This window comes from Nematostella vectensis, chromosome 6, assembly GCF_932526225.1.
Source record: "Nematostella vectensis chromosome 6, jaNemVect1.1, whole genome shotgun sequence".
NCBI classification, from domain to species: domain Eukaryota; kingdom Metazoa; phylum Cnidaria; class Anthozoa; order Actiniaria; family Edwardsiidae; genus Nematostella; species Nematostella vectensis.
Window position 1 is genome coordinate 11120460 of NC_064039.1, and position 27211 is coordinate 11147670.

Sequence of the window (27211 nt, forward strand, 5' to 3'; positions counted from 1 at the left end):
TTCTGCGTCACAGACCATTCCCAGACAGATATTATCAGATACAGATATAGCTACAACGGTTTTTCAGTGGTACTTCTAAACCTCAAAAATGGATTCGCGTATAACATTTCATTATACAAAATACCATCAAATAGAAAGAATATCTATATATAGCAATGTTTAATAAATATCTATATATAGCAATATTTCAAATAAACTGCTAAATACTATATAAGTATAGCCATTTCAGAGCGCGCGAAAATCGCTTTACACTGGTGTAGCCCGTTATAGGCCATTTTGCTGTTGAAACCCTACTTATATCGAACAACAGACGATAAGGGCGTAGCCCGTCATAGGCCATTTTGCTGTTGAAACAAATACTTATATCGAACAACAGATGATAAGGGCGTAGTCAGTCATAGGCCATTATGCCGTAGAAACACCTACTCATATCGAATAACAGACGATAAGGGCGTAGCCAGTCATAGGCCATTTTGCCGTAGAAACACCTACCTATATCGAACAACAGACGATAAGGGCGTAGCCAGTCATAGGCCATTTTGCTGTTGAAACACCTAATTATATCGAACAACGGACGATAAGGACGACAGCCACCCTTATAAGGCCATTTTGCTATAGAAACACCGACACCTATGTATACCGGGCAATAAAGACAATATAGTGTATTGTGTACCTATTCTCTCAATATAAGCCTAATGGCGCTTTTCGAGTGAACCCATTTTTGAAATTATTATAGTCGTTATTTGTGTGCCTCCAAACATCCAACCAGAGCTGTGACTTTTTTAGTAAATCATTACCCCCCCTCCCCCCCCCCCCCCCCCCCCCCCCCCCCCCCCCCCCCCCCCCCCCCCCCCACACACACACACACACACACACACACACAACGGCCAAACATAAGCTAGATATCACTCTGGTTTGTCAAATCTATAAGTCAGACTTTTTTGGAGTCAAAACCAAAAATTAACGTCCCGTGGAGATACTGCAAAGGCATAAAAAAATCCCTTTTTATTCTTTTTGGGGTGGTCAGATTTTTATCAGAGAACTCACTATTCCCCCCCCCCCCCCCCCCGAAAAAAAAATCCTGGATACGGGCCTGGAGTGCAACCTTATTTGGAATAATGTGATGGCCGGATGGTCTAAGTGACGGATGTCTTTCATGGATGTCTTTCGTGGGATAGAAACCCCATACATGCGGACAACAGAACACAACACAGTCCAGTCAATACAAGTTTATTGTTATTTTTAGAAAATTATTTTATCCTTTCTTAAAACTCATGTATGTGTATTGTTTCCTGGTTTCCGTGTTATCAACAAGTAAATCAAAAGTTTTTACCTCCGGTTCCATTCTACCAGGAAATCTTTCACTGTTCCATTGTACAAGTACAAAACCTGTGGTTTCCATTCTAACAGTAAAATCCAACGGTTCCATTATACAAGAAAATCACGTCCCAATCTCATTTTCCTTTACTCCTCCGTTTGCTTTCTGAGATTGAGCTGTATCATTCGCTTACCCATTCGTTTTGACCTCTGTGACGCAATGCGCGTTCACTCAGAACCCACCACTAAGCCCAAGCGCATTGCATAAAAGGGGTGAGAACTGCGTATGCGACCAGTTCTGTTTAGCGGTTCCAGGGTGAATAGAATAACTTGTTTCGTACAATATCTATATTAAAAGGTAACTTGATTATTTAATTAAGTTATTGACGTAAATGAACTAGCATATACATCTCTTTTAACGCGCCACGTGCATAAGAGAAATCGCCATGACGTAATAGTTGCCTTGACTACGCGTAGGATCCCTTGTGGATTCTGCAGATCAGCGTCATGGCCAGGATCATGCCAAGAATCTAAATAATAAAGAATAGTCACACAAAGAATAGAAACTGCAAACTCGCAAATGAAAATCACGCAACAGCACGCAAACACATTGTAAGTAACGCAACGGTCAAGTCACCCGGCCCGGAAAGGTCGCATAAAAGCCACGAAAAAAATATCACAGACTGAATGTCTCTAATGTGATGTAATAAAAGACTAAGCCATACAGAGAACATGATAGGTGATTAGGAAAGGGTATTGGATTAAATGGGAAGGCATCTAGTTGGTGTGGTCGGGGAGCGATGCCCTTACCTGGATAACGATAAGTCCGATGGCCAACCCAGCAATGATGATCAACTTGTCATTTACAAAGTCCTTCATCGCCTCAAAGCAACCCTGTGGAAAGAAAATTGTTGGATGACATTTTCTTAACCAATACGCCTTGATGAGCATGATATTTGAGTATAGCGCACGTTAAGAGCTTTATGGTTTGTCATAAGTGCAATTTTCACCCATATAAGCAATTTGGGCTTTTGGGTTGTTGGGACGTTTAGCAGTTCGGGCCTTAGGGTTCTTGGTTGTTTGGTGGTTCGGCCAGTGGGCTCCACGCGGACCAGATTACCTGCCCCTTCATAAAAGCTTTTATAGTGGCCATGGTAAAGAGCCATTTAATTTAAAATTGGGCCTACCTTACTGTATCAGGTTAATAGGGTTACTTGGCTTACCTTAATGTGTGGAGTTGATAGGGTTAATTGGCTTACCAAATAATGTTTTTGGTTAATAGGGTTACTTGGCTTGCCTTAATGTATTGGGTTAATAGGTTTACCTCTCTTACCTTACAGTATTGGGTTAATAGGGTTTCCTGGCTTACCTTACTGTTTCGGGTCCCTGGGAGACAAGCATCATTATCTGGTTTACCACAGCACGAGCCAGGGCCAGCTTTGTATTTCATTTGTCCATACAAAGTCCAGTCAGAAGGACCTTTAGCTCCACAGCATTCAAACTATGAACACCAATATTGAAGCAAATAATCATGTAATCTTATCTGTCGGGCATAAAACCACGAGGGAGAAAATATATAAAGAAGTTTTTTTTTTATTTTAACAGAACTCACGTCCATCTGCATAGCGTCAATCGCGGCTTTGTTGTTCTTTGGATACTCCTTGATGTTCCTTATGATGTCGTCTGTCAGATCACTCTGGATCTATTGCAAGGGAGGAAGCACAGTTACCCATGTAATATACCCTGATAGTAGCACAAGGTAAAGGTTGAGAGATGAACAGAGGATGTGGGAACAAGAGCCCCTTTAAGTAGTAGTAAAGAGGGTTCCTTTTCAAGTTAAAATTACGGTTGCGACAGGGGTTAGGGTTAATTGAATATGAAAGTTGTCCTCTATGGGGATCTCTTCAAATAATAGGATTTGCATTGGCTGTTGTCGTCGAATTACCACCTAAACCATACGCCATATATTAGTTTTCAATAGCATTGATAACTTTGTGTGCTTGTGTCGATCGTACATACCTTGTCCTTATTGATATACCCAAGAACTGCAGCCGCAATCTCGAGGCCAAGAACAATCAGCAGCAAAATAAAGAACTACGATGAAACACAGCACTTAATCACTTGGATAACGTATAGGGTCTTGTTAAATGGGTTATCGTACTCATCGAAGTAAGAATATCCTCCCTATCCCTGGATGTTGTGACATGGGCTGGGTGAGCCTCCGTTACTTAGTAATTGGCTACCCCCCTTACCCAACTACCGCCCATTATATCCATAGGCATACCCCAAGGATTGATTTTCGACCAAGGCAGCTTTTTAGAGGTGACTTACCAATATAAGCATGCATTTATTCTCCTTCCAGGCACCACAGCAGCCAAAAAAGGCGATGATGGTAATGATACATCCCACTGCAATAAGCAGACGAGAGCCACTCATGAAATCATTGGACGAGATGGAGATATACGGACCAAACTTGATCTCAGCATATGCTCCGTACCCAACCAGCGCAATCCCAAAAAGCTGTTGAACAAAGTTGTTAAGGGTGAGTTGGATAATACAGTGGATCCCAATTAAAAACCCACGTTTAAGAGCATTCAAGGTGAGATGCTCTGCAACCAAGGTATTGACTCCTGGCTTTTTTTTTTTAGCTAAAAATATAAAAAACTGACTGAAAACAGATACCCCCTATTTTGAGTTTTGTAACAGCCCGTCAAAGACAAACACCAAAGATCCAAAGATCATCCATTTCTAAAGTAGGTGCCTGTGTCTAATGTCTTGTTGAAAAAATTCAGAAATTCTCTAGATAAATCATTAAGTGATACATTCATTTCCTTGTGAGATTGAAAATGTTCCATATTTCTGGAAAACGCTTCACAAACTCTTAGATTGTTCTAAATCAATAAAGTTTGATATCGGTTGTGATTGAACTACTTACGAAAAAGAGGAAGTTAAAAAAAAAGACAAGGAACTTGATGCACTTTGTAGCTCCTTCTGCCATGGCGACCCTTGGTTATCTGGAAATAACACAATGTAAACTTAGCAAGTCTCACAACAATTTGAGTTTAAAGTTATTTCAAGGCTAGTCAATGCATATTGAACTTTATAAGGTATGGCTCGCATGATAACACAGCAGCAGTATAGCGTCGTGCACAACATATCGACAGAACATAACGACTTTAAGTTTGTCTTGTGAAGCGCGGTGCATACTTTTGCGATATAAAGACAATAGGCACGCACTGTTCTTATGTTTAAGTATGGACATTGTGACGTTTTTTCTCTTACGTTGTTATGTCAGTTTTCTAGAACCATTTGTGTTTTGACTCTCTTGAACTTTTGAAACTCTCTTCACCATTCTTATATTCTGTCAGCTTTCGAGGACTTATTTGTTTTCTTTAAGCTTTCGCATAAAAATTTACTTGCTCTCCCTTTCATCTTTTTTAGCACTGAGCTGTTTTAGACAATAACCAAATTGCAATATTTTTGCGTAAATTCCAAGCGCCTTCTGTTTCATTTTTCGTTAACGTACCGTTGTCACTGTCAGCTATTACTATTTTTATCGGTTCAAGTTCCGATTCGTAACCTCCACATGTGCGTCACGCGATAACACGACAGAAAACCATTAATGACAATATTAATTTTGCCAAACCCATTCACGGGTCTTCATTCTTTATTTTTACGAGAAGAATAAGCCGTAAAATATTTACACGTGTACAGAACTTACATCCAGCGTATCAATATAACGATACAAGCGCGCCTCTAATATATTCGGTTCAGCGACTGAACAGATAAGGTAAACATAAGATTTTCGGGCATAGTATATTTTGTTTTCCACTGGATGTGTACAAAGTACGAAATTAAGATAAAGCACAAAATTAAAACAAAAAATAATTTAACATAATTTGCATACACGCAGGCGTTTGTGCCTTCGAAAAGTGGCTGGAGAATGAATATTTTACAAGAAATAGCAGGGTGCATTAGCTTTCGGTTGTCAATATGCTCGGCTCAAGTGCACACATTTGAACGTGCACCACTGCCAGGTCTTATCGCTGTTTTGGCTACGCTTTAAGCTTGTAATCGAAGGGACGACTGTTAACTAAGCATAATTGAGCCATATATGTTTCCTTATTCTATGCCTGAGTGAACGGACTTGCATGAGCAGAAAAGCTGTATGAGCCACCCGTAAATAATTTAATTAATCCCTTATAATTTCGACTAAGGCAGAAGGAGTGACTGCATACGCTTGATAATGAATAAGGCTGATCACACCATGTATGTGGCGAATTCTAGAAATACACCCATGCAACCTTTTAACACTGTTACAAATAAAAGCAAATTTGCTGTCCAAAGAATCGTCGAGAGTATGCAAATATGTTGCCAATAATCTCGGGGAACTGATATTTGTGTCAGTTAAATCCTGTTTTCGGCTGACTGTCACACGCATTTAAATCGTATTTTGCACAAATAAGAGCCAATAAAGACCAACACCAAACCATCATTAGAATACACAACTCGACTCTTACCTTCTTCGCTCTGTCTTGTAGTAAACAGTGGGAGATACAGCGAACAGTACAACAACAGCCTCGGGTGTTTCTTGGGTGTGAGCGCGGATTGACCTGGCACTAGCACGTGACTTGCGAAAAAGGTGTGTTTGATGTGTGTTCATTAAGTAATGTTTCTGTTTATTTGTAGCTCTTCCTAGGGCATCGTGGTAGGAAAAAAGACTTTGGAATTTCTAGATCGTATTCATGATAAAGATTTCGAGTGCGTTTCGGTTGGCGCAGGAGATAAGTTAGAATTTTCGTTTGATCAGGAGACCAGATTATATTTGCATTGAGCCGTGAGGCGTCTGGCTCTCAGCGACCACCTCGAGTAGAGGCGGGGCATTGGAAACCGTGTGATTGGTAGTGATATATATATACCGTATATTAGTCTAGATGAGTTTCTTTTAATCTCTTTGTAAGCCTAATGACTTTTTTTCCTCGGTTTGTCACTCGGTGACTTCTACCCCTAAATGTTAAATCGCTTTGCTCATGCACAGGTCTAATTTTCCAATGAAATATTAGAATATGTTCTGAATTAATAATGAATGATTTGTAAATGGGAATTTTTAGAAACACTAAGGATAAATGTCACAAGATGACAGCTTTAATTTTACTCATTGCAACTTATTTTACTAATATACTAATATATCTAAAATCGTCTATCTGTCTGTAGGTGCGTATATATCCATTTATACTGTGAAAAATTAAGTCAGTGATTATAAAATTCAAAAGTAAAACATTAACATTTACAATTATGAAAAAGCACTAGTTGTTATTATGTATCATCGGGTCAGTCAAGCAACGATCCCCATGTCATCGAGTCTGTCACACTATGTCACGGGTCTGTCACGTAACCATGTCATCGGGTCAGTCACGCAACGATCTCCATGTCATCGAGTCTGTCACACTATGTCACGGGTCTGTCACGTAACCATGTCATCGAGTCTGTCACACTACTATGTCATCGGATCTGTCACACTATGTCACGGGTCTGTCACGTAACCATGTCACGGGTCTGTCACGTAACCATGTCATCGGGTCTGTCACGTAACCATGTCATCGGGTCTGTCACGTAACCATGTCATCGGGTCTGTCACGTAACCATGTCGGGCCTTTCACGTTATCATGTCGTCGAATATGTCACACAACTATGTCATCGAGTCTGTCACGTTATCATGTCGGGCCTGTCACGTTATCATGTCGGGCTTTGTCCATTACCATGTCGGGTCTGTCACGTTACCTTGTCGACTGTGTCACGTTATCATGTCGGGCCTGTCATGTTGTCATGTCGGGTCTGTCACGTTATCATGTCGGGTCTGCCACGTTCGTCACACAATCATCACCCCCACTATACTACTGATCTACAAATCGGCCTTTCACTACTCTGAGAATACAACAACAACTTCTTTAATGAGCGTCTTTGGTACCCACTTGTACGTCTCGTGGAAATTGGCGTAGACGTACCCAATCTCGTCTCTAACTTCCCCTCCGTCCTCGTCAATGCAGCACACCTCAGAGGGACTGGTGCGGGATGTCGGGTATGTAAGCTTGTCCTGAATAGAGGATTGAGGGTCCCGGAATGGTGGCGGCGGTAGGTAGACTGGTACCTCTTCCAGAAAGTTTGACGGCGCCCATCCCTCGCCGTGCCTGGACACCACATACCACCAGCCTCCCTCGGTCTTGCGAATCACTCGCACTTTCTCATGTTTGACGAGATTCAGCTCGTTCTCTTGGTCTGCCTCGTCGAAGTCATCTAGAACGACGTAAATATCAGACTGGGCTTCCGGTATGGCGTTCTCGTCATCTGACTCTGAGTATCTGTGGTTGAAATGTCAGTGTTTGTTTCATTATAGACAAGCTACCTTTTTATAAAAAAGAACTAAAAGGTGCTTTATTTTGGGTAAACACCATTCAAAGTTTCCCTGTACGCTATCTCTAACTTGTAACATTTCTAGTAGCCTTTTAGTGATTGGATTTGCTAACTAGCCAGCTATAGCCGGATCTCATTGGAGGTTATGAGGAAAATAATTTTTTCCAGCATTTGGAATCATGTAACGGGCGAGGACGAGGCGTACTGGATTGTGCAGGCTGTGAACCCGTCTTCGGCCTTCATACGTTGAAAAACAAAATTAAGGTAAATACAAATCTGATCTTCAATCCTCGGATCCTTTCGATCAGTTGTCACTCATATGTACTATACAGAGCCTTAGAAAGCCCCGAAATATTTGAGGGGTCGATACAGAAGCATCATTAAAAAATATTGGGGGCACGACCGCGCCTCTCTTGGTAATTTACTTATAGGTTTTGAAAATATTAGGGGGGGGGGGGCGTGTCCGTAGCCGGAAACCGTGCAGCTCAAAATACAAGCTGGCTTACACCGAGTACCGCCGACAAGCAGGCTAACGTATCCCCAGTGCCCCCCCCCCCCTTATTTTGGTATGTACTTTATGTGATTTTTGCTAATGCTCAAAATAAGCATATATGCATTTGATTAATTATCTAATTCATTAAAAAATATATTTGCATGGAATAACTAGTCTCACCATATAGTTTGTTTGAGCACGAGTGAACTTTATTCAAACAGACTGACACTTGAAGAAACATGTGTCCCAAGATTACCTGTATTCGACATTAAAACATATTTGAATCAGTACTAAAATTAAATCACTACCTACCCACTCTCAAATCCACCTCCAACACGGCGAATTCCTCATCGCTGTTGCTAGGAAGGCATCTGGATTCAATGAAAGCCTCCTGGACTTTAAAGTTTTCAAACGTGATGATATCTTTATCAGATTCGCTGTCTGAACTTGACTCATCCTTGCTGAGTTCTGGTATAAAGTTGCAAGGAAGTCTTGGATAGTAGGTCCCCTCGCTGTCCCGCCGATTGAATTTTACACCTGCTTCTGTAGAAATATCATCTACGTCTACGTGTATGGTTGGAAATTTATTTGAGCTCAGCAAAGGCGGAGTCCGAGAAGCGACGGGATTTTTTGTGATCCCCGGGTACCCCAAGGTAGTGTGAAACCGACCGCTCTTGATCTTGTTGGACCGTGATCCACATTCAACTGGTTTGTTGTCCTCGGTAGATCATCGAGGGGCTGGTTGCTATAGAGCAACACAGCTTGCGAGTGGTCCTTGCAAATTTCTCTTTCAATGACTTATGATCTACAGAGATAAGATGTCTTATAACCCTGATCAGCATTAAGGTGATTCCCTTGAAATAGTTCCTTTAGTCATTAAAAAATTAATAAGTTCTGTTTGCCCAGCTGCCGAAATCCGATCTCCTCAACAATAACCCGTAGTAGCTAACGTTAGAAGCAAATCATATTTTTAGACTTAAAAGCACTAAGCACTAAAAGACAGTGTTTTCGCCACTAAAAAGCGCCATTTTGAAGTATGTTTACGGTTTTTAAGAGAAAATAAAAAAAACTTCTACAACCCAACGTTTTTTTCTTCTTTCATTTTCCGTATATATTTAACTATTTGAGCAAATAAAAAAAATGGGGGTAACCGACTTCGTTTTTCTGTCAAAGCGATTTTAAGTAAAAAACGAGCCCCTTTTGCTATGTTTTCTTGTACAACTGTGGGGCGCACTCGCACTTAATACCGGAAAATTCGAACAAACAGCGCGCGCCATTATGCGCAGAAGGGGTGCGCAGTGCAATACAAGGGAATTACCTTAAATGGTAATCATACCCTGCGCTCAAACTCGCCGCGAGTTATGTTTCATGCTTCATACGTTATATTGAGTTATATCAGTCATTTTGATATGGGTTTAAAATCATCGCGACAACTAAATGTTCTATTCTCGGGCAAGTTATTTGATATTTTTTTATGATCGAAACGAAAACCTAATGTACAGTAATTTTCCTCATGTTATTCTTGTTATAAGCCATTTTGCACCATCATCATCATAGCTTTTTTATTATAAATGATATGAAATATATATAAAAAGATTAAAATAAATAAATTAATATATGTATAATATGGTGAATATAATATAATATAAATATATAATATAAATAATGATAAATGCATAAAATAGAAATAGTATGAATAAATTAGAATAATTCTACTCATACTTTCTTCCTTTCGGGTGGTGGTTTCGCTTTCTTGTCTGTAAATGCAGATTAACCTTATATTCGCTCAAGATGTTTTACACCCAATGGCAATAAAATTCGATAAGAAATCATTCATTTTATATCTGACTTGGCAAAAAAAAAAAAAAACACCGCGACAAAGATTCAAACAACTGAACTGGCTATGATAAAAATATCAGAGAAAGCTTCAGTGGCCGCCGCGTCGGGTATTGAATGGCCAATCCCTAACATACCTTCATCCAAGTTGCTCGAGAGCTGACTATTCTCCTCGTAACCAACTATGCTAATGAGAAAAAAAAATCGTGTTATATTTTATACATTACTAAGAATGATGGAAATCAATTAACACAGTTCAGGGGTGAAGAAAACTGAGAAGCTGTGCTGAGCGGATTCAGTAGTTCCAATTAGGAAGGGGGAAAGGGAGCGAATCAAGGATTTTAAGAAAGGGAGCATGGTAGATTGTTCTTTTTTGGATTTCCTTATACTTCTTCATAATTTTAAACAAATTTTCTCATGGGGAGGGGGAGGGGGCGCCCCTAGACCCACCTAAGTTGATTGACAACGCTAATGCTCACATTGCCTTCCACCATCAATCAAGTGATTTCGCCGTCACGTACAGCTGTACTCCGACATCGAAACTGAGCTCATCAGAGAACGCAGCCTTGTAAGCATGTGTGCTTACGTAGATTTCGGCTGTGGAAGAAACGCAGTAATTGGTTGAGTAAAAAGAACTCGAGACAGCCATCAACAGGAGGTTTATTTTTTAAGATTTTTGTTTAGCACACTATACAATAACAGATACGATTCAAGACACACGAAGAAACAAACCCAATGAAATATGCCATTTTATGCATAGACAATACCGAGTTACACAAAAGCATCATTTCCCACCACTATCAAGTGTCAAATTTTCCATCAAGTTTCGTAAAAAAGCAAAACTTCATTCATAGACCGTATTCTTGCAAATAGACCGTCGTATTACCATGTAAAAATACCAAAGAGTGGTTGATCAACATTATTTAAACAGCTAAATTCCATAGAAAAAACAAACAGGGGAAAATCTTCTAGCAGGGTAGTGGTGCGGGTAGAAGTTATTTTCCATTTAACGAGCAGCATTTATCCGAGTTTACTGACAAATTTTATATAATTGTCAATTAGGAAGGTGTCAATAAATAAAGAATGTACTTAGTAGTGTCGTTTTATGAATCTTATGGGTTTTCAGGGGCCTACCCAGGATTTGTTGAGAGGGATGTGCGATCATAGGTATCATATGAAAGAAGAGCAGTTTTTGACGATCTTTCAATAAAAAATCAACCACGTTTGAGTGGCTAAGGGGAGGGGTGTAGGGGGTTTGTGCGCACACTGTGCTACCATTAGGAATGCGACTGTTTTAAATGACGTCTCGGTTTACATTACAGGGTTGTCACACCTTGCTCAGGGCTTGTACAGCTCATGAATGCCAGGTTTTCTTGGTCGTCATCAAGGTTTTCGAGGTGTGAAGATGGCACCCACCCAGTCACTCCGTGGGCGTCTACAAAACACTAGCCTTAAAGACACGGTGTGTACTATTATATGCATCAACAAACCACACCAGCCTTTAGATATATGGGATGTACTATTATATGCATCAACAAACCACACCAGCCTTTAGATATATGGGGTGTACTATTATAAGCATATATTATTCTTTTATACTATTTGTATAGAGGAAAAACACTAACAAACACAGGCAAACATATATTGAACCACCATGTTCAATTACTAACCACCACTTGCAATCATACACTGACCACCATGTGCAACCACACACTGACCACCATGTGCAATTATACACTGACACCCATTGTGAATTAACACACTGACCGCCATGTGCAATCACCACCATGTGCAACCACACACTGACCACCATGTGCAATCACACACTGACCACCATGTGCAATCACACACTGACCGCCATGTGCAACCACACACTGACCAATCACACACTGACCTAAATGTGCAATTACACACTGAACACCATGTGCAATCACACACTGACCACCATGTGCAATCATACACTGACCACCATGTGCAACCACACACTGACCACTAATGTGCAATCACACACTGACCACCATGTGCAATCACACACTGACCACAATGTGCAATCACACACTGACCGCCATGTGCAATCACACACTGACCGCCACGTGCAATCACACACTGACCACCATGTACAACCGCACACTGACCACCATGTTCAATCACACACTGACCACTATGTGCAATCATACACTGACCACCATTTGCAATCATACACTGACCACCATGTGCAATCACACACTAACCACCATGTGCAATGACACACTGACCACCATGTGCAATCACACACTGACCACCATGTGCAATCACACACTGACCACCATGTGCAATCATACACTGACCACCATGTGTAATCACACACTGACCACCACTTGCAATACTTGCAATCATACACTGACCACCATATGCAATCCAACCCTGATCACCACTGGCGATCATTCACTGACCACCATGTGCATTCACACACTGACCACCATGTGCAGTCATACACAGACCACCATGTGTAATCACACACTGACCACCACTTGCAATCGTACACAGACCACCATGTGTAATCACACACTGACCACCACTTGCAATCATCACTTACCACCATGTGCAATCACACTGACCACACCATGTGCAATCACACACTGATTATCATGTGCAATCATACACTGACCACCATGTGCAATTATACATTAACTACCACGTACAACCATACACTTACCACCATGTGCAATCACACTGACCACCACTTGCAATCATAAACTGACAACCATGTGCAATCACACTGACCACCACTTGCAACCATACACTAACCACCATGTGTAATCATACACTGACCACCATGTGCAGTCATACACTGACCACCATGTGCAATCCCACACTGACCATCACCTGCAATCGCACACTGGCCACCATGTGCAATCATACACTGATCACCATATGAATCACACACTGACCACCATGTGCAATCACACACTGACCACCATGTGCAATCACTGACTGACCGCCATGTGCAATAATACATTAACTACCACGTGCAACCATACACTGACAACCATTTGCAACCACACACTGACCACCACTTGAAATCATACACTGACCACCATGTGCAATCACACACTGACTACCATGTGTATTCGATCGATGCAAAATACAAAGATCAGTCTTTTGTCATCTTACTTATGATGAAAGAAACTTACCGTTTTCGTTTTTGTCGAAAACTTCAAAATCGAGCCCCCCTCTAAACTGAGACAGCCTGATGATTTTTAAAGAATAAAACAACAAAAAAACAATCAACTCACAAATCTTCGAAAACGTCCTCAGGGGAGGCGGAATGGTTTAATCTGAGATCCTACAGCATCAGCTAATTTTTTATCGCACGAATCCTTCCATATTTATGCATATTTATAAAATCCTGGATACTTACTTTCTGAGATTTTTTTTTTGCGACGAGCCGTCCCGCTCTCTTCCGTCTTTTTTTCGCGGCTTAACAGACATCCTAATGGAACAAGAATCCTCAGACTTTTAAGTTAGCGTGCTTTTAATGTTTTATTCTATTAATTGAACAGCCAACAAAAAGGACATATAACATACCTTAGAGGCCTGCAACTTTAATAATCAATAATTAAATTTAACAATTAATGGGGTAGTTCCATCACAGAGGCCGAGTTGAGAATTATGGCTCTAGGTCTTCGCTAGGTATAGAATTTTTCGAGATTCAATTAAAAACACCACAGGGATCCCGAGTAGAAGGCTTGGAGCTAGGATGGAGGAGTAGAAAGCATTGTTACCCACCTTCTTGTAGTCTCAATATCATCTTTGTTTGGCTTGAAAAACTTTAGCACGAGATCGCATTATGTGAACGGGCAGACGACGTCCTAAGGAAAAATAATAGTTTTTATAAACCAGTGGAATACACTAGTATAATACCCTCTAAAATGCCTTTGTAACATCGACAGAGACGAGATTTCGGGACGGTACCGGGTTTACTTGATCGCTGTTACAAAGCTGCTTTACACAGAGTGTACAAGTAAATTTTAAGAAGAACTCGGGGTATCGTACCGCATCCCTTTTGTATGCTCTCTAATAACGGCAAGCCCAAACAAGAGACCTTCACTGACGACCCGAAAAGCGTTTAGTTTCGTTTGGATAAGGTTTTTAGCCAATGGGTTTACGAAGGGCGACCTTCCAACGTGGATGTGCCAGTGAGTTACCGTTGGACTGCCGTGACTGATGACATGGTTATTACTGACGGAGGTAACACACCACATACCCATAACTAAACAAAACGCATCATTAACTGCCGGAACAAGTTGGCGGTAAATTGTCTAAAATGATTAAGTTATAAAAATAGCGAAACCCATCACCTTGCGTTAACTTCCCGCGTGACAAGTACAAGCGTATCCCGACACTGCAATAATTTCCCGCGTGACACCTTTGTTGTCAGTATTGCGACCTGGCTGTTTTGGGAACTTATCGATGTATTTTGAGATAACGTGCTCTACTCGGTTTCTTGTGCTCGAAGATGGCCCACGAGCTGGTGCGGGGTCTGGAACGAGCTCATCCATGGTTACAGTTCGGGAAATGTTTTTTATGTCCAAATTTGGATGATTAACAACAGAATACGCGGTCAGAAGGTTGGAGTGCAGTTACAGGTTTGCTAGAAGATGTCTTCTTTATATAATAAATCTCGTGCGGTGCTGGTTGTTTGGATTATTATTCTGTTTGTACCTTGGTAAAGTTGCTAATTCTCTCCAACTTCTTCATCATGCTCACGTGCACTTTTATGCCATACACTTTTTTCGCTACAAGTTAATAAATGGCCATCATTATACAGTTTGTGACAACCCAGCGACCTTTGTCTTTCTTTATTCACTCTGTACTTTACACAGTTGGAGTTAATAATTAAAGGGAAAATAAGAATAGTACATTGAGTCTGGAATCCGGAATAACAAGTAGTTTTCGAGCCGGATTCCAGTTAAATAATAAAACCCTTGCGCTTTAGTTAATTTCTGAGAGAATTAAATAACAAAGGAATAAACGTTGAATATACCTTTGTAGTGTGTGTATGATTCGTGTTTTCGCATTTTTCTTTCCTGCTTCCCCAGGGAACGCCTCAACCAGTTTTTGCTACAAATAAAGAAAACAAATAAACATAAAGCATGTAGCCCGAGTATCAGGCAATTTTATTTTTCAAAAGTCGGAGAGGCAAAATAAAACTACGCCTGACACCCCTTTTCAGGCCGCTGTCAAAATAAGTCAACTGTCAATTGTCCCAATGACTCGCGTGGTAGCACGATCAAATGCACGAATCAAATTATAAACAATATTTATGCAAAGCAAAATTGTAATACAGTGGTATTATATCAGGGGTAATAATTTTAGTAACCGACGAACCCCGTTGAGGTGATTGTAATTGAAGATTGTTCACGGCGCAAAAGATTTACAGTTTACGTATATGACTGCAGATCCACACATCACCAAATTACTAAACAGGTTTGTTGTCTAAATAGACAAACCTCTCCTTGAACACAAATTTCATTATTTGAAATGCTCACTCAAACTCGCGGCGTAAAGTACCGCAAACAATCCCAAGAATTATTTGCTCTCACAGACATATTTCTTGAATATTCGGCGCCTGGTCTATCCAAGAATTTTATAACTACTACTTATGAAATCCGCAGTATTAAAGCTTCTATTGCATCTATATTTCATATATATGTATAAAACTAGTAGATCTTAGTTTCGAAAAATTATACCGAAATAACACGCATTGACCGGCCCGGGCAAGACATTTGAACATGCTGATAAGGGCCAATAAGAGCGAGCTTTTTTATTGGCATTGTTTTCTAGCCAATCCCAGTGGCCCAATTTTGGGACCCGAAAATGAAAATTGTACAGTATTTGTATCAGGTCCTCTTTTTATCGCTTCCCGGTATATACTCCATAGGGAACGATAAAAGGGCCTGACACTCGTGCTATGAAGCATGCAATTACTTACAGAATCCAGCATAGATGGCGCAAACGATAGATAGGGGGTTTACCAGCCTATTTCCTGGCGTTTTGATGGGGTTCTCTGGTTGGTAGAGGCCGATTGAGGGGTTAACGGGTTGAGTACTGTTTCGGCTAAGAAAAAAAGCAAGGACTGCGGCAACAAACACATCCTCACATAGGATTTAAATTATATTTGTTTTATTTGTGAAATGCTTACAATCAAAGTTGCGGAAAAACAAAGCTAAAAGCATTCATTTCTTGAGAGCGAAATAGACGGCTGAAAGAGTATGTAGATGTGAAATCCGTTTGCATCGCGCCGAATGTACTCACAAGAAGACAATCAAATTGCTTTTAGATGTGTCTTTCTCTGTGCTGGATTGGTGACGGTAGCATTCTTGAAAAATGCCGCTTCCGGTGCGACTGCCCCTTTAAACTACTAAATTACTTAAACCGATTCTAATCATAATAAACTTTAAACGTTCTCACTACGCTGCTCCACCAACGTGTATAAGTAACTTCTAATGATAAGTGGTGTAAGAGCTCTCATAATGCTGATCCATTCCGCGAGTATGGTTTGGCTTTATTTAGCCCTTAAATTAAGACTTTTGGTCTAAATTTTGAATAACAAACTGAATCTTTTGTAACACACTGGATATCATCATAGAAGGATCTAAAAAATCTTATTAATACAAATTGGGTATCATCACAGAAGGAACTTCAGAATCCTTGGAACACATTGGATATCATCACAGAAGGAACTTAGTATCTTGTTGTAACAGAGTCTTGTTGTTTCACACTGGGTGCCGTTACAGAAGGGTCTTCAGAGTCTTGTTGTAACACACTGGATATCGTCATCCTTTTCCATATAGTTCGATGGAGCCCAGCCTATTTGTGTGCCGCTTCTCACGTACCACCAGCCGCTAGAGGTCTTCTTGATTACCCTGAAAGTGTCTCCCTTTGTCAAGGAAACTTCGGCGTCACTGGGACATCCCTTGAAGTCGTCAATGGCTGTGTAACTAAAAGAATATAAATTTCAGTGATGACAATTCCAAAGTAAATGAATAGGATAGTAAGTGTATGTACATTGCAAACAAGAGTTTAGCCATCCATGTACGCCATGATGTTATGGTGCACGTTATCAAGTTGGTATTATTATTGTATTTCTAGATGTTGACGTGTCCCTGGCCACACGCCTCTGCAAGATTTACTTACTATTTATCCGGCTCTTGTTCGTCCACATCCTCACGTGAGTCGCATATATCTCAATGTCTGATTGGTTATCTGACAACCCGTAATCAATGGAATTTTGCGGATGCTGCAAAGCAGTTGAACCAGACTCGCTCAACTCGACATCCTTTTCCAGGTAGTTTGGTGGTGCCCAGCCCGTTTGTGTGCCGCTTCTCACGTACCACAAGCCGCTTGGGGTCTTCTTGATTACCCTGACAGTGTCTCCCTTTGTCAAGGATACCCGGCGTCACTGTGGCATCCCTGGAAGTCTTCAATGGCTGTGTAACTAATGTAAATCAATTTCAGTGGGCAATAACAAAGTAGATGGATGGGACAGCTCTTGAAAGTCTTTGTATATTGCTAACAAGAGCTTAGAAGGAGAGAGCCTTAGTATTTCTGCAAGATTTACTTACTCTGAGTCCGGGTCTTGTTCGTCTACATCCTCATAAGTCACGTGAGCCTTATATTTCTTAATGTCTGATTGGGTATCAGACGACCCGGAATCAATGGAATGTTGCGGATGCTGCAAAGCAACTGAACCAGGCTCTTCATCTCGTCTTGACGATCTTCGAGGCTGCTTAATTCTGTCAAAGAAATGTAAAAGGTTCATTATTTTACAATAATTGTCACTAAGGGGTGTGGTTTGGAAGTGCATCCTGACTGTTTGGGTGTGTTCATAGTAATTTGAATAAGTGTTTATTTTTATTGATTTGAAAAATACTTTGATATGAACCAGTTCTAGATCATATATCGATTCCAATATGAATTTTGCGCTAATTAAAAGTATTGCAACTATTATTATTTCACAGTAATATTGAGATAATAAAAATGATAATCTCTCAGGAATTACGTCCAAGAGTATTTGCAAAATAAGAAACATAATGACCTAATAAGGATGTTTTTCTTTCATCTTGCAGATCGCAGTTGATGCTCGAAGTATGACAACATGTCGAGCCGACCAAGGGACAGGCGAGCTGTGGGTTTTCTGTGGACAAAACCGATCCGAGCTGGACTCAGGAGGAATAAAAAGAAGCGAGTCGTGGAGCGAGCAGGAAAAAGTTAGACCGGCTAATAATTTATCCTCTGTAGAAAGTGGTATACAGATTATTTGTATACAGGGCAAATTGTATTAGTATTGCATTTATGGCGTTAGGCCATTCGATTATGGTGGTTATTATTATGATTATATTGGTGCCAGTATTGACATTGACTTATGGCTATATGCCATTGATACCAATAAACTAATTATTTACATCAACTTTTTTATTACTAGAAGCCCTCTACGCGCAGTATTTGTGTTTGAATTTGGGCAATGGTTTGCTCATAGAAGGTTTAGAATTGCTATGCTCTTTCCCGCCATACCATAAGCTGTTTTTCTTTTCTTCTTGATCTTCGCACTTTTAAATTAAATCAGTTCCAGATAACAGGAATAAAGCGGTTTTCTTGTTAGTATTAAACTATTCTATGAACAAGTGATCCAAAGTGATCGAAAGGGCAGTTTTCGAATTATAATTTTTGGAAATTTTCAAGTGGTTAAACAGAAATTGTTTTCATTTCCAAGTGGTCAATTGCGGATATGTCACTCAGGTTTTTCTCGCCTTTTAGTATCAATGTTTGAATTGACGCCATTTTACCGATCACCGAAGCTTCTTTACTTGACACTGAGTCAAGCATTGTGAATAATACACGAGAAAGAGTGAATTCGTTCTTTTTAATTCGCAAAAAGAGTCGCACTACATAGTTTAAAAAAAGGCATGACACTTAATAATTTCCCTATGAAAATATCGAGTAATTATCTGGAAAATCTAGAATTCTTATAACTTCAGTAGACTGTCGTTAAGAGCCGTAAAAAGTGCCAAATCGATTTATTCGGGTATTCCTTGGTGTTACGGAGAGCTTTGTTTTTGGTGCTCAAGGCCTTTGTACTCTATTTCATTGTCTCGTTCTGAGGTCTTTGTTTTTGGCTTTTGTTCTATTGTGTTTTTGGTGCTGGTGCTCCGTAACACCAAGGTATTTATTCATAATGTGATATTTAAATTTCTTTGTGTAAATTCGGGATCTAGAATTGCCGTGAAAAATTAAGTTTTTTTTTTAAATTCCGTTTAAACTGCTGTAACATTCGTCGAAAACCTATTAAAATGTACGCTTTTGAACGTGATAAGTTAAGCGCCAGATCGATTACATAAATGTGTCAGTTTTATTGCCTTAGAGATACATTGCCGCTTAAACAGTTCAAACTTTAATAAGGCGATAATCTGTGTGTTCGGAATGGCGGTAAATCCGCCGCTGATGTTCCTCTGTGTTATCGGGAAGCATTTGGCGCCAATAATTGTGTACTTGGTAACAATACTCCAATATCAGCCAATTTCTCTCATTATAAACAATAACTGCATAAAGATGTCAAATCATTCTTGACGCGCTATCCGATTGTTTTCAATTGGACTATAAATAGCCGAAGACAGCTCTTAACTCTCCACTGTAACTAATGTAAGAATTATCAAGTGGGTAATGCTCGTTACGGTTGTGTTATGGTTGTGCCGCTGTAGGAGTGCGTTGTTTTAACTTAGAGGGGGGCGAGTTATCCATGTGGGAAACTTGTGTTATTAGTTGGCAAGAAGTTTATCAGGTTTAGACTACTCCGAATACCCAACTCCAATCACCTGTCGAGTTTTAGCCAATCAGAGCACAGGTTTGGCTTTAAACAAGTCCATTATTCGCCACCGTCCATTTCCAACCTACTATATCAATTAATGTTTGCTTTGACAGAATATCAATCAGGGGTTTACGCTTGGCCGCGCGGATGTCAGTCAGAGGGGAACTTAAGTAAACTTTAGTTTATTAATGCTAACTTATTGTAAGCAACGAGCTGCGAGCCCAGAAGAAGACACGGCCCCGAGCAAAGTGGACAACATGGACAGACACGCGTTCCTTAGCGGGACTCCTTTCGGTGCATTACACCCCATGATGGAGCTAAAGCCACACTGCATCGCGCCGTATCCCCCACCATCTCCAAGCAGCTCACCGCCACTTTCTCCCGGCATTACAAGACTCGCAAAGCCTCTAGCTTCTAGACCTGTACCACGACCAACTTCGCACTCCATCGAGAGCATTCTTAGTAAAGATCGCGAGGAGAAAGTAGCATCACTGTCGCCCCCTCCTGCCATGAGAATTCGTCCATTTTACTTGCCGCCACATCGTTACGACTACCAGCGTCTTTCCCCAGTGTACTGGCCGGGACTCTATCATCATCCATGGAGAGATCGCATTGCAGGTAATATCAAGGAGATACAATACAGGCGTTTAATTTTTTAAAGATATCATGTCATTATTACAAACTAGTAACACCGTGAACTAACCGAAACACGGGTTGTGTGGTATAAACGTGCTGTGCTGAGGTTGTACTTGCGTGTGATTCATCTCCGTTGCGTTTGTACGATTATCTTTTAAATTTTATTCGTTCTGTTGGCTCTAAACTAGCCTGTTTGTTTTCCAAATTTGCTGGTAATTTCAACAAATTAAAATAACACGGATTAGCACCGTGGCTCTAAAAATCGCCCCGCTAAACTTCTGATAAGTTTAACTTGTTTAAGATTTGCGTAGAGATTCCAACAGCGTTGACAACCCCTCTAATAAAAACTCGTCGGCCTAGGTCAGCAAACTCTCTTAACTCTATTCAATTATTACGTGTTTTATCCCCATATGCTTTCGATCACTTGTTTTCTCTGTGCTATCTCCATCACGGTATACAATTTAACAAGCCACTCTTTATTCTATTTAACTGCAGAACAGCTCTATAATTTCTCTTCATTTTCCTATAGGAAAGCTGTTCAACAAATGTTGTTACAAAAAACAAAAGCGCAGGAAATGAAGTTGCGGAGTCGATATAAAGTGAAATTGGAATCGTGCTCTCGGCTGTCACGACGGTGGCTTTGTTATTGATTATTATTTGGTTTGAAGAACGAAAAAGACCGAAAATAAGAAAGCACTTGAAAGGGGTCAACAATCTGCGAAGTTTGGGAAAAAGAATACTTAAGAAGTCTTGTTTGACATTTGTGTGTATAATAGCCTTCCGTGTGACGCATACTCATATTTGCCTTTCCCTCACAAATCAAACCGAATTTAGAAATCCATGACTCAATTCAGTTTCTATTTCACAGCCACATCCCCTAGATGTAACAGCACGGAGGACGACAGCAAGAGAAAGCATACCAGACCTACCTTCAGCGGTCATCAAATTTTCGCACTTGAAAAAACATTTGAACAGACAAAGTACCTGGCTGGACCTGAGCGTGCGCGTTTGGCGTATTCTCTAGGAATGACCGAGAGCCAAGTAAAGGTTTGGTTCCAGAATCGCCGCACGAAATGGCGCAAGCGACACGCTGCAGAAATGAACATAAAGCGAAAAGAAATCTCCGGTAACGAGTCAAGCCACGAGGAAAGTGACAACGAGGGTGCACAAGAAAACGATTCCTCAAGTCCTGAGCCCACAAAAAAGACAACGACTTGATACAAGTTTATTGAGTTTTTTCTGTAACTTGTTGGCACGACAGTAAAATTCGCTGGCGTGCCAAATTGCCTCGGTGGGTGTTTGCAGACTTCAAACAGCAGGTGTTTAAAGTGTGACTGCAATTATTTCAAATTATTGCCCCATAAAATGCAATTAAGCTATAGATTTCATTATGTTTATAAAACTCGAGATTAGGATGCATAAAAAAAAACAGCATTCCCGCTCCATCTTTGGACATCATGTAGTCAGAGGAAATGCACTTGTAAAAAACATATTCTGTATCGACTTTGAAGAGCTCTTGGTAAGAAGAGCTTTTTTTATAAAATCGAGGAAAGGTCTCCAACTTCTATTCGTATGACGAATTCCAACCAGAAATGATCATCAAAATGGTAAAGAAAATCTAATCGTGAGAAATCCTTGTCTCTTTATGAATAACTAAGGTATGGGTTTACGGATAATAAACTGTATCAACTAGTGTGTATCCCTTTCCATTTTATTAATTTTTAACAAGTTATGTGAACGGGTACCCGTCCGATGCCAATATGTGGCTCAGTCTATTTATTAAGTGATCAAAGCGCTACCAGTATTAGCATGAATACGGCATCCCTCCAAATGCGCGCTCCACGGGTGGGGGTAGCAAGGACGCTATATTACCCCTCCGGGGCTCCCTGGGTGGTAATGGGAAAAGCAGGGTAATTCTAGGGTTTACCGCATCGCAAATGTAGAAACAATGTATCAGTAGTATTATCTAAAGCTAGAAATATTACTATATTGCTTGTATTTGGGATGAGATATGAGCTTCATGAGGTCAGCCAAATTGGGCAGTGCATGATCGAGAAACTCCCGGCAAGGACTTTTTATTTATATCTTGTAAGCTTTACTTGTGTTTTGCTGTACCATCATACTGTGTTTAAGACTATATCTCATTGTTTTGTGATCTGGACCGTTTTCATAACCTTGGAGGCACCGTTTCACAGGCTTCGCTTCAAACCGAAAATACCATTCTTTTTGTAATACTTAGTTCCCTTTTACATTCGTAGTGCTAAACCAGTCGATTAAACTATGACGAAAACAGAAGAGATGCGCGAAGTAAAGCAAACAAATTTAAGACTACGTGTTTTCTATTTCCTGCGCGAAAAGCAGATCTAGGTAGAAAATATTGAGTGTTTGCCACCTGAGAGAATAAAAATGCGAAAAAAGGAAACGAAGAACAAAAGTACTGCTAATGATATTTGCTTTGGTACAAAAGATTCGAGTGGTTTGGCCAAAATATTTTGTTCCTCATTTTTGTAAAATGCAGAGAATCCTGCATTGGGAGATGGGGTATTGATATGGAGTTACCTTTTTAGCCATTCCTAAAGACAAAATACAACTTTATGGACAGTATTTTTGGTGATAAATCTCTCTGAAATTTTAGCTATATTGTGGGACTAGGAGCTAAATTATTTTTTTTGTATTTTTTTCGTTCGTGTTTAACTCTAACACCTTTAAACTTCTTGTACTTATATAAAGAAGAAGAACAAAGAATCATTATTTTTTCCTTTTTCAACGGAAACTGTATGTTAACAAAAGATTATCTATTCGCTATTTATAAGTGAATTACCCTAAGCCTAGTTTTGACCTTTTCTTTGGTTTTACTGACCTCAAACAGGATATCTGCAGAAATACGTCAAATACAAATCAACAAATGTTTTTGGTTTTCCGTTGGAGATTTAATTTTGATCGTATCTACGATGCGCGACCGGAAATGTCTGAGCTGCGAGGCTTGAATACTAGTCAAGCAATATGTCAGCTTGTTAGGTCAGTCTGTCCGGTTAAACACGAGAAACATGCTTGAGAAATTCATTGATGGTATAAAGTGTCGAAGCTTTAAGCTCAGCGAAACCAAAAGTGGAACTTCAAGGCCTGGATTTTTCAACTTGCGAAACTTTCTTTTATATTATTACTTTAAAAAGATTAAATCGATTTTTTGTTGACACTTTTAATTCGTCATTATCAGTACTTAATTCCCTGCTACTTATCATTAAAATTATTATCACGATACTGCTTCTCGCGACCGTACGGGACACTTTGGCTGGTTTAGCAAATGTTCTTTCCGTCATAATCGAGTTTAATTGAAAGGCGCGATTATGTTCTTTGTTCGTGGTGCCCTGCCCTTTGTTTTAAGTCATATCCCTGGCATTATATGCCTTCTTTGAATTAACCCAGTGGAAAAGGGGTCCTGATTGTTAAATTGGCTTTTATTGACTTTAATTGACGAGTTTAACGCCCCGCGACGCGATCCAACCATAACAAAGCTGCAAACCAGCAGAAGGTAGAATAAAATGACAATGATGACATCTATATGAAAAGTAATTCATGTTTTAGGTGGTGAACAATAAACTTGACAGAAACCGAATTTCTTTCAAATTTGTCAAATGTTTTCCAATTTTCAACCTTTCAACTTCAAGCGGAACATAGCCCTATCACGAGCAAGATTAAGCTCTTAGACCCATGCCAGTCCAGCAGTAGCACGAGGTGAGAGGTAGCGTGCTGATACATGACTTTCCCAACGACACTTATTCCTTCATACGAGACGTAGAGCAAATACTTGTTGACAGGCTCATTAAGCCTAAGGATTTAAGACGTCCGCCTATGTAAACCATTTAAAACCGAATATGGCCCGGTTAATCCTGTCTGCGGGCCATAATAATAGATAAATACTTCGCACTTAGAGTGCTAATAGTGTTTCAGATTTCACTTGGAACAAGGATCGTGATCACCTCTGACCTAATACGTCCCACATGGGTCCGCATGAACGAGTAATAGCGACGCCTGACATCGCCTCGTACGACAGGATCCTTCAAGCCACGTATTGTTCAACGCGAACCTTCAGCGAGACACAAAAAGGGGCCTTCTGCGAGATGTCGATGTTAGCTAGACAGCGAGGCGCGATGAGCTCTTAGTGGAGCTGAACTCTAATCCTTTATTATTTGTTAGTGCTGTCTGTTTGGGGAACGGAAAACGACAATCCTCGTTGATCTTGTTTATGGGTAAGATTCATTAGACTTTGATTAGGCTCACAACAGTACTAGGAACTTGCAAGAAAATGGGGGCCATTAAACGCTCTATGCAAAGACTACGCATTAACAATCATTCTATGAATGATTGGGGACTGCAGGGCTGCGCCCTCATTTTTCGGGAAGGTGTCACATAGATAGCTGGTGAATATGGTAGAATTTTAACGTCAATAAGGTAGAAAAGTTAATATGGCTAAGCTTCGAAAATGTCAAAGTTTTTTAGAGGATCACGTAGCGTCCTTCAACCCCTTATTTTGTATTTACCTCGTCCCCTCCCCCTCCTGTGTCTTTGGATTTTTTACTCCGCCCCAGCATCTCTTCGACATGATGCAAGTACTGCATTCCCAGGAATAAGAGACAACATGGCCGCCACGCATGCGTAATAGTGCACATACAATGTCAAAATGTCCCTTATTTCTGGGAATGGTTATACGCCATTTGGAGCCCCTAAAGAGCAAAAAGACTTTCAGTCGTTTTACTGACTTACTTCAGTGAAATATTCCAAGTGCCTTGATGTTTATTCTTTGCAGCTGAATTATTAAACATTTTGATTGAGGACTTCTTTCACTTTTTACTATCCCAGTTGTCCCTAGCATCGTTGTTAATAATCTCCGAGACTTCCTCACTCTCCCTAGCATAGACCTAGGTATTTACCTTTAAACTTGGTACCTAGTACCTAGCATAGACCTAGGTATTTACCTTTAAACTTGGTACCTAGTACCTAGCATAGACCTAGGTATTTACCTTTAAACTTGGTACCTAGTACCTAGCATAGACCGTCAGATGTTTTATAACTTTCCATCTTTAACATAAAACGAAAGCCATCAAGGCTGAACCTGACCCTTGTCTTACTAATAAAGTACTTTACGAAAGCCATAAACGTGCAAGTTGACCCTTCGGGCTTGACAGCGATATTCCCTGTCAGTAGCTAAAATCGTGTTGTCAGTGACCCTTTTAGTGTTTGGGGCTTGTAGAATGCGCTTGGAGGACAGAAGGCATCACACATTTTAGTCTGATGTTAGACTTTTCGGCGCATAGATGATTATGACCCTTACCACGTACTTAATATGAATAATATCCTCGTTTGCTCTAAATGGAACATCAAGATGCAGATATGCTTTGTTATTCATGGGGTGTCTCTTGTAGTCTATTTGAACATACTATCGCTTGGTTCGTTTACGATCAGACACCCTCGTGAGTGACGTTATTGGAATTTTCCGACATTATTACAATACAGTATTTGAGTGGTATGGTAGAAGCGGTTTTTTTGCGATCCCGAAAGTAAGCCCTCATCAAAAGTGCAGTGCAGTAATGGGGCCTTTATCGGCAATTACTCTTTTTATGTGCATCTCACTCTGAATATAACAACTGATATTTTCAATAGCGAAAAGAGCCTGTTGCGCAGTTAATAATAAAAGGAAAATTAGGGAAGGTGCACTGGAGTTTTTCTGAATTGAAGCAATAAAGACAGAATTGATCTGAATGATACGAGCTGATACGCGCTGTGCTGTCACAGAAGTATCTATAAGGTTGGGTGTTTTGTTTATGCCCCTTTGGGTATAAACGGGAAAGAGCCCAATTCATTTACAATCATGAAATTGCAGCACTGTTACTTAATGATGATGACTTCATAGCATGCCGCGCCTTTGATCAGCGTTTTATTGTTGGTCGGCCCACATGCGTATGGATGCATGGGCTGTATAGCCAGTTGTTTTATCCTAAGGGACGTGCCGTGCATGTATATAGTTAGTTGTTTTATCCTAAGGGTCGTGCCGTGCATGTATATAGTTAGTTGTTTTATCCTAAGGGACGTGCCGTGCATTGATTGTTAGTTGTTTTATCCTAAGGGTCGTGCCGTGCATGTATATAGTTAGTTGTTTTATCCTAAGGGACGTGCCGTGCATTGATTGTTAGTTGTTTTATCCTAAGGGACGTGCCGTGCATGTATATAGTTAGTTGTTTTATCCTAAGGGACGTGCCGTGCATGTATATAGTTAGTTGTTTTATCCTAAGGGACGTGCCGTGCATTGATTGTTAGTTGTTTTATCCTAAGGGTCGTGCCGTGCATTCATTGTTAGTTGTTTTATCCTAAGGGTCGTGCCGTGAATGCATATAGTTAGTTGTTAAATTAATTAATTTAACTAAATTAATTAATTGAAAGGTAAGCTTTGGACAGGCAAAGGCTTGAGGAGGGATTTCTCTTGATGGCAAGTTTAGCGGCTATGAAATTACATGGGATCCCGATGACACACATCCCATACAACAGGGATGAGTTGGTTGAAGCCATCACAGACCGTTTCCACATGTCATTTGTAAATAAATGGGGAGGTGAGTTCTATATTAATTAAGTACCAAATGAAACAAGAAAATTTGTCAATATAGCCCCACTCTGCC

General features: G+C 40.3%; 2 protein-coding genes and 1 long non-coding RNA gene across 4 annotated transcripts; 1 reads left to right on the plus strand and 2 right to left on the minus strand.

The window, feature by feature from the left end:
* Positions 1-1214: 1214 nt before the first annotated feature.
* On the minus strand, positions 1215-5970 carry LOC5501716 (leukocyte surface antigen CD53). The gene is made up of 8 exons (XM_001622934.3): positions 5838-5970; positions 4253-4331; positions 3649-3837; positions 3337-3411; positions 2930-3019; positions 2687-2818; positions 2128-2211; positions 1215-1847 (listed from the first exon to the last, which is right to left on the minus strand). The coding sequence occupies exons 2-8, from the start codon at positions 4313-4315 to the stop codon at positions 1785-1787; spliced, it is 696 nt and encodes a 231-aa protein (XP_001622984.2). The 5' UTR covers positions 4316-4331; positions 5838-5970; the 3' UTR covers positions 1215-1784.
* A 3478-nt stretch (positions 5971-9448) lies between these two features.
* On the minus strand, positions 9449-18272 carry LOC5501720. Of its 2 annotated transcripts, none has more exons than XR_007312117.1 (9): positions 18138-18272; positions 17665-17825; positions 15084-15160; positions 14762-14835; positions 13826-13908; positions 13458-13529; positions 13231-13286; positions 10537-11507; positions 9449-10244 (listed from the first exon to the last, which is right to left on the minus strand). It is a non-coding gene; the product is annotated as an uncharacterized LOC5501720 (long non-coding RNA). The 2 variants fall into 2 exon arrangements; XR_007312116.1 differs by having other exon boundaries at positions 10508-11507.
* Positions 11381-22237, plus strand: LOC5501715 (homeobox protein Nkx-6.2). The gene is made up of 3 exons (XM_032370011.2): positions 11381-11519; positions 20018-20522; positions 21409-22237. Exons 2-3 carry the CDS (start codon positions 20093-20095, stop codon positions 21756-21758), a joined length of 780 nt encoding a protein of 259 aa, XP_032225902.1. The 5' UTR covers positions 11381-11519; positions 20018-20092; the 3' UTR covers positions 21759-22237.
* The last annotated feature ends 4974 nt before the right edge of the window (positions 22238-27211 follow it).

Coding starts and splice junctions, on each gene's coding strand:
- LOC5501716 (XM_001622934.3), bottom strand. CDS start 4,315: ATGGCAGAAGGAGCTACAAAGTGCATCAAGTTCCTTGTCTTTTTTTTT. Junction 3,838..4,252: donor TTTTTAACTTCCTCTTTTTC/GTAAGTAGTTCA, acceptor TTTGTTCAACAG/CTTTTTGGGATTGCGCTGGT. Junction 3,412..3,648: donor ATAAATGCATGCTTATATTG/GTAAGTCACCTC, acceptor GTTTCATCGTAG/TTCTTTATTTTGCTGCTGAT.
- LOC5501715 (XM_032370011.2), top strand. CDS start 20,093: ATGCTAACTTATTGTAAGCAACGAGCTGCGAGCCCAGAAGAAGACACG. Junction 20,523..21,408: donor ATGGAGAGATCGCATTGCAG/GTAATATCAAGG, acceptor TCTATTTCACAG/CCACATCCCCTAGATGTAAC.